The sequence below is a fragment of the Grammomys surdaster genome, unplaced genomic scaffold (assembly GCF_004785775.1).
Source record: "Grammomys surdaster isolate TR1022 unplaced genomic scaffold, NIH_TR_1.0 277, whole genome shotgun sequence".
Classification (NCBI taxonomy): Eukaryota; Metazoa; Chordata; class Mammalia; order Rodentia; family Muridae; genus Grammomys; species Grammomys surdaster.
The window spans coordinates 185,532-193,304 of record NW_021604718.1 but is presented as its reverse complement, the minus strand read 5'-3'; the positions used below and the strand labels follow the sequence as shown (position 1 = coordinate 193,304).

Below are 7,773 nucleotides of genomic sequence, written 5' to 3'. Positions count from 1 at the left end.
CTGGATTTTTTTTTTAGTACTTTATACCAGCCATGCAATTATCTAAAATAAAATCTGGGTATATATGGTTTATTTCGTTGGTTTTTAAGACAGGATCTTATGAAGCCTCTCCTTGTCCTGATCTTCTTCCTATTCCAGAGTGCCGGGATTACAGGTGTGAGCCATCACATTCAGCAGGGGGAAAAAAAGAAATCTGCGATAAAAACGGAAACTAGAGGCGAAAGGCTGTGTGTTGTACACACTGGTAGCTCCGTTGCGATTGGGGAATGAATTTTGCTCTTCTGTATTGCTGCGGGGGTTATTGCACTAGCCCACGGTCCTCGCAGACGGGATATTTCTAGCCTCTACCCTGGTCTTGTCAGTCGTTGACTGGAAGACCAAGGCAAGCCACAGTCAAAACTTGCGGAACCTCGGGATAGAGGGGTGGTGGTGCTGCCGCTGGTGGGAGGTGGAGGTCCCCAAGGGTGACTAGGGGTGTAGAGGACAGAAAGCGTTTTTGCCGCTGGAATCAGCGGAAGGAACGTGACAACCGCGGCCCCACCCCTTCCTCTCCTAGACCGCCCCTCTGAGCTCGCTGGCCCCGCCCCTCTCAGGCCCGCCCCCGAGCGCTGGCGCTGGCCGCGGTGCTGAAACGCGTTCGGCAGAGCCTGCCGGGCGGGGCCTGCGAAGGGGAGCGGGAGGGGTGGGCAGGGCGGCGGCGCAGGCCCAGACCCTGGCCGACTTGGAAGAGGCGGTAGACTCGAGCCCATCCTGGTTAGGGCGGACACGGGCGTCTGGGAAGCGTCTCTTGCGAAGCCAAGGTTGACCTTGGCCTGCTGCGCTCCCAGCTAGCTGGGGGATGCTCACTTTGCGCCCTGACCTCAGGCTGCTCCTCTCACCAGGCTGAGGACTGACCCACGACCCGGCTCTTCCGCCTCCTAGAGCTGTAGACCTTCACCCAGCCAGTACCCCCGTGCTAGCCCAGAGGCCTTCGCCATGGTGAAGTTGTTGCCAGCCCAGGAGGCCGCCAAGATCTACCACACCAACTATGTGCGAAACTCGCGCGCCGTGGGAGTGATGTGGGGCACGCTCACCATCTGTTTCTCGGTGCTGGTCATGGCCCTCTTTATCCAGCCCTACTGGATAGGCGACAGTGTGAGCACGCCACAGGCTGGCTACTTTGGCCTGTTCTCGTACTGTGTGGGCAACGTGCTGTCGTCGGAACTCATCTGCAAGGGGGGCCCTCTGGACTTCTCCTCTATCCCCTCCAGAGCCTTCAAGACTGCCATGTTCTTCGTGGCCTTGGCCATGTTCCTCATCATCGGCTCCATCATCTGCTTCAGCCTGTTCTTCGTCTGTAACACAGCCACGGTCTACAAGATTTGCGCCTGGATGCAGCTGGCTGCGGGTGAGCAGGGTTGCTGGGGGGCGGGGATGGGGGACAAGTGGGGCGTACTCGGGGTACAGCTGCAGCTTTCCCATGAAGGGGAAAGCTCTGGACCTTCTCCTACTCAGTGTTCCACAAAAGATTCCGAGTAGAGCTCAGGTTATACTCAGTAGAGGCCAAGGCCATAGCAGACCAGATTATAGGTGCAAACACACATGCCTCGCACCTAGAATCCCAGCACCTGGGAGATAGAGACAAAAGGACGGCTGTGAGTTCCAGGCCAGCCTGGGCTACAGTGTGAGACTCTGTCTTGAGGAAAATCTGAGACTCTAAGAAAGAACGAGTCAGGGACCAGGAGATGGCTCAGCTGGTAAAGATGCTTGCAGCTGAGTCTGACGACCTTGAGTTCAGCTTCCGGGACCCACATTCCATGAAGAACAGATTCTGTCCAGTTGTTATCTGATTTCCCTGTGGCATGTGCCTACATGAGCACATGTCACACACACACACACACCTAAAAGTAAAAGAAGTGTGTGGGGGCTATGCCGAGGCGGAATGGGGTCCAGGCTGTAGAGCTCCTGAGCCAGAGAGAAGCGACTTAGAGGGGGCACATAGCTCTCCATGGCACAGTCAGGTGTACCAACCCCCAAAACACGACACCACAGGCGTGCGCACTCACAAGGAAGAGGAAGGCTATTGCCATGTGACCTAGGATGCAACCCCAGGGCTATGGTGATGGCCTCACTCCCTGCCTTCTCCCCCTCCTCACCTCCAACTGCTCTTGTGGAAGAGTCCAGGACTTTGGAGTGCCGCTGTTATGCTGGCTGTGATCTCTCTCTCTTTCATTGTGGAATGAAAGTCTTCATTCCTGGATTCGAACTCCGTCAGTAATTAGGCCGCTGTTTTGGAAGGTGGTGGCGCACGGGCTACCTGGCGCCCTTTAACACCATGTCAGGTAGGCAGCTGCTTGTGGGGTCCCAAAGCAAGGCATTTCCTGCCTGCTTCCCTGCTCCAGGCTCAGGTGACCCTCTTGGTCCTTGGGACAGCTGGTCTTGGTCTCCATTGGAGCTCAGGAAGAGACAGCCTAGCACCTGTCAGCAGCCTTTGGTCTCTTAGTCCCTGACGTTCTACAGATGTCCATCAGCAATGGTGGGGCTGGACACAGGAGACACTGTCTGGACATTGCTGGGTAGGGTAGCATTACCCTGGTTGGGGTCAGAGGGTGGTGAATAACAGCTGTCTGAATCTCAGCCAGGCAGAGCTGGAGGGGACCGCAGCTGTAGATGAGGGATTGGAATGGCAGAGAGGGTTAGAGCCGGCAAAGGCTGTAGCAGACCGGCTGGCAAATCAGAGCCTGGGACAATTAAGAGTCCCCCACCCAATTAGATGCATTACAAGACCTTTTTTTTTAAAAAAAAATTGGGAACCATATTTTATAAGCATGATTCACAAAAGACTTCATTTTCTGATGAAACCTCATCACAACCCAGTAGTGAGTGTTCCTGCGTTTGCAAAGTTCAGACTTATTGGTGAGTGGTTAGCTAGTAAAGGGAGACCTGATTCCCAGTCTGACACCTGGGCCTGAGTTCCTCCCCCGGACCCCCATCTCCAAGCCTTAGTGGTCAGGAGGGGACAACAGGCCATGATGGTCATATCAGGAAGGGGCAGTGAAGACTGAGTGGGGTGGATATGCTTGCCAGCTTGCCTTCCACCTCAGGGCTCTGGGATGTGCAGACACACCATCCTTTCTTAGAGCTGTCTCTCTCCTGCCTGCATTACCCGGCAGGTGTGCCTGCTGCGTGGGACAGCAGGAGGAAGGCCTGGGTGGAGGATCACCAGGCCATTTGAGCCAGATGCTATCTGGGTCACAGAGCTGAGGGCAGAGGTGGCTGTCTGCCATCCCATGAAGCATTTATGGGGAACAAGGATGAGGGTGGTGTCGTGTTCCACTCGGTGTCAGGGAGGAGGGCTGAGCAGGTGTGCCTCATGGCCAGCGACTGGGGGATTCGTCTGTTAGCTCAAAAATTCCCACAAAGCCAGAGGGTGGGGGTGGGGTGGAGTTGGGAGAACAGAATTGATGCCCCTGAGAGGTGGGGGGACTGGAGCTTAAAACAACGGTGGAGCTCGGGGTGCAGGCTGAGTGTGGGCTCAGTTGTTTGCCCCGAATCTTGGCAACCTCCTGTCTTAGTGAAATTATGTTATTATACAAATTCCCATAGATGAAGCGTCCTGAACACAGACATTTCTTTCTCTCTCGTGGCTCTGGAGCCTGTGTGAGTGAGGTCAGGTGTTGGTACAGTGTGGTTCCGGTGAGGGTCATCTTCCAGGCATAGATGCTGACTTCTTGCTCTGCCCGCAAAGGATGGAAAAGGCAGGAAGTCTCTCTGGGCTCCCTCCTATAAGTGTGCTAATCCTGAGTATGGGGGCTTGATCTCCTAAACGAATTACTTCCTGTCTTACTTAGGGTTTTACTGCTGTGAACAGACACCATGACCAAGATAATTCTTATAAGGACAACATTTAATTGAGGCTGGCTTACAGGTTTGGAGGTTCAGTCCATTATCATCAAGGCAGGAACATCCAGCAGGCATGGTGCAGGAGGAGCTGAGAGTTCTACATCTTCATCTGAAGGCTGCTAGGAGCAAACTGACTTCCAGGCAGCTAGGATGAGGGTCTTAAAGCCCATATCCACAGTGACACACCCACTCCAACAAGGCCACACCCACTCCAACAAGACCACAACCACTCCAACAAGGCCACACCTCCAAATAGTGCCACTCCCTGGGCTGGGCATACTCAATCCACCACTTCTCCCAAAGTCCCACCTTCTGATACCGTCACTTGAAGGGTTAAAATTTCCAACATACAGCTTTTGGGGGATTCGAATTATTCAACACAACACACATCATCTGTCGCATGCAGCGTACCCCATCCCTTGGAGATCCTGTGACGAAGAGCTGATGATATTATGCATGATAAACGTCCTGTAAGTGTTTGGCAGATGTGGGACCCACAGGCAGGGGGAAACAAGAACTTGGAGCTGCGGTGACCTGCAGGACAGCTCCCTTGCTGTCCTTTTGTGCCCCCTGGCATCACCGAAGCCTCTGCTTTCACTGGTCTGGGTTGTGTTTGGTGTCATTACTGCAGAGGGACAGAGCATGGAAGGTTCCTGAGGAAAATGAGAAGCTGGGGGTAGGGCTGGCCCGTGGGTTCATTAGGTCGAAGGTCCTGAATCGTGAGGCGTCCTGTGACAATGCTCATCAGAATGACCACCTACCTCGACATTCCGAGTAGCTCAGAGGTGGAGAATGAGCAAGGTCTCTCACAAGAGATGCATCTTGGGTGGGATGAGATGCTGGAGGGCTCTGGAGCCAGAGTAGGCGGTGCCTTGCTGAGTCCAGGGTGGGACTGGGAGAAGGACGGGAGGCCACTTGGTGTGGGGCTGAGGCACCAGCCTGGCTGAGGAGCCCCGCCTCTGCATCCATCCTGACTGCTGGTTCTCAGTGCCCTAGCTTTGTGAGCCTCCGCTTTTCCACTTGCATTTTACATAGAAGAAGCTGCCCTTTGTGTTTCCCGCGGCTAACCCAGAGACCGGGGGGTTGGGGGGGAACACAAGGAGCTTGGGGTGTGAGGAGGTAGCTGGGGTCATGCACAGCCTGACGCCACTGGTACCCTCTTGCCTCCTTAGCCACAGGCCTGATGATCGGATGTCTGGTCTACCCAGATGGTTGGGACTCCAGTGAGGTGCGGCGTATGTGTGGTGAGCAGACGGGCAAGTACACGCTGGGCCACTGCACCATCCGCTGGGCCTTCATGCTGGCCATCCTCAGTATTGGCGATGCGCTCATCCTCTCCTTCCTGGCTTTCGTGTTGGGCTATCGGCAGGACAAGCTCCTCCCCGACGACTACAAGGCAGATGGGAATGGTACCGGTCTTCCTTCATAGGGATATCCTTCCCTGGGGCTGCGGGTGGAGAGGTGGGTGCAGTGGCGGCTCTCAGAAGCCAAGTGTGTCTAGGCCCCTTGAGTTAAGACCAGCAACTATGCCTGTCCTCCCTGAGAAAGGCCATCAGTGGAGTGTTGAAAGCTGGCAGGCTATTCAGAAAAGATCTGTGAGCAGGAGACAGTCCCAATACAGCTGGGGGAGCTACATGGGGTTCCTCCGGGAAGCATGGAGGCTGAGTTAAGTCATGGGGGTTGGCAGGTAGAGAGGATGGTGAGGAAGAAGCATGAGCTGCTGGGGAAGGTTGTGCCTGGTAATCTGTGGTGATCTTAAAACCACGGTGGTGCTGAACGGACAGCTCCCACGCCCCTGTAGTGAGGGCTGCTCTCCAGTCAGGTACTGCTGATGCCAGGGCATGGGCATGGGGTGAGGCACTCTGGGAAACCTTCCCTAACACTTCACTTTGGACTCCTGCTGCCTGGGATTTTATGCCTGTTTCCATTTGGCCCGTCCCTCCTTCCAATTGACCTGAGGGGCTTTTCCAGTGTCTGTCAATCTAGCCAGGGAATCAGTGCCTATCTTACAGCCTCAAGATTCCCAAATGCTGTTGCTAGCAGGTAGCCACCATTACACCTGAGGCACCAGCCATCTGAGAGAAAGTTCCATCACATCAGACCTTGGACCTGGACTAGAGGCAGTGGCAGCCTCTTACCCCCTGTGGGCTCCAGGGCCAAGGACACTGCATAGGAGACACTTGGAGGCCCAGAAGCCAGGCCTCCTCTAGCTGAGCCTGAAGCCCACCCATCTCTGTGATTGGTGATAGGGGATTGTACACTGCCAGAGATGGATGAGATATCTTTCCTTCACAGGGGCTCTTGAAGCTGCTGGGTCCCCCAAGAACCCTACTTAGGGAAAGAAAATGAAGCGTAAATAGAAACCACGGTTCAGTGAGGAAGGCAGAATTACCAGAGATGCAGCCGTCTTCTTGAAAGCCAACAAGAGCTCTTTAGAAAGAGGAATCCGAGTGCGTGGGAGGCCGCAGGGGGAGGAATGAAGGCACAGGACTTTAATCCCAGCACTCGGAGGCAGAGGCAGGTGGATCTCTGAGTTTGAGGGCAGCCTGTGCTAAACAAAGAAACCCTATCTTGAAGGATCAAAACAACAAAATAAAAAATAAGGATAAAAAAGAAGTTAAGACAGAAAGATGAATCTGATGAGCCAGGAGCACACAGAGATCAGCTGCTGATAAGTTCTGTCAGGAACATTATGTTCTCTTTCTCCAGAGGAAGTCTGAAGCAACCAAGATGCTGGCGACTCTTCTGGCCGGTGAGTGTGCCTGGAGCTGCCTCGGGCTGGGGGCGGGGGAGGCGGGCAGCCTCAGAGGGACCTTCATGGGGCAGGTGAGAGCAAACTTAGGCTAGGGGATGTAAAACAGAGTTATTCTCTGAAATGGGTGTAGCCTGGGAAACAGAACATACTTGCAAGCTGTTACGCTTGGAGCTTTTATTTTCAAATAAAATTTTAAGTAATTTGTAAAAAACAGGCTGGAAGACGTAACACAACAGAAAACAAGCCACCGATGGGGGTCAGGGGATGATTCAATAAAGTTTATCTAATAGACATAATAGAAGACACAATAGAATTATTTGGCATACTGAGTATTAGGTTTATCTCTCTGCTCCTGCACAGCCGAAGAAAAAAGAACTACCAGCCAGTGTCAATGGGATTCCAAAAGCAGCATGGCGTGCTATTTCCTTTTCTGTTTCGTAGACAAGAGTCTCTCTAGGTAGTGTTGACCGGCCTTGAACTCTCAGAGATCCTTCTGCTTCCCTGAGTTCTAGGATTAAAGGTGTGGCCACCGCAACCAGCCTCACAGTATTGACTTCTTTACTGTCTTTTAGCTTCCAAAATGATTTAGAAATTAAGAGAAAAAACCACCACCACCACCAAAAACCCAGAAGTCACCTCCTTCCAAGCGTCACCCTGAGTAACTGCCGTCTATTGAGATCAAGGTGGTCTTGTGTGCACATGAGTTACGTTCATTTAAATGGCTGCTATTTGGGGAAGAGCCTTCTGTTACCCCGTTAAATGCTTGGCTCTGATGGTGATGAGGATGGTGGTGACCATGCTGGTGGTCATGATGAGCAGAGCCCCTTGCTCCATTTAGAGCAGTCCTGGATTTCGGGGACTGCTTGTTCAAAGGCAACTCTGCCATAGCAGGAAGGAACCACAGACAGTTGTTCTAACCACCGTCCTGGAACAGGAAGCACTGCTGAGCATCTAATCTCCTCACGCTTCTCCAGTGCCCACTGTTACCCCACATCCGAAGCCCTTTCCACCTGTATCCTCCTGTCGACAACTGTGCAGCTGTCAATCAGGAATCCACCGAGCGATGCGTGTCTTTAACCTCAGCACTCAGGAGGCAGAGGCAGGCAGATCTCTGAGTTTGAGGCCAGGCTTGGGGT

The 7,773-nt window shown here is 53.4% G+C and overlaps 1 protein-coding gene across 2 annotated transcripts in view; it reads left to right on the top strand.

The window, feature by feature from the left end:
- Positions 1-729: 729 nt before the first annotated feature.
- Lhfpl5 (LHFPL tetraspan subfamily member 5) overlaps positions 730-7,773 on the top strand; it is an 8,773-nt gene continuing 1,729 nt past the window's right edge. The window contains exons 1-3 of one of the 2 annotated variants that reach the window (XM_028777080.1): positions 730-1,387; positions 5,055-5,291; positions 6,592-6,634. In XM_028777080.1, coding sequence (XP_028632913.1) covers positions 976-1,387; positions 5,055-5,291; positions 6,592-6,602 — 660 coding nt within the window. In that variant the 5' untranslated portion in view covers positions 730-975 and the 3' untranslated portion in view covers positions 6,603-6,634. Of the gene's footprint in view, positions 1,388-5,054; positions 5,312-6,591; positions 6,635-7,773 lie in introns of those variants that run through there. The other variant, XM_028777079.1, reaches the window with a different exon arrangement.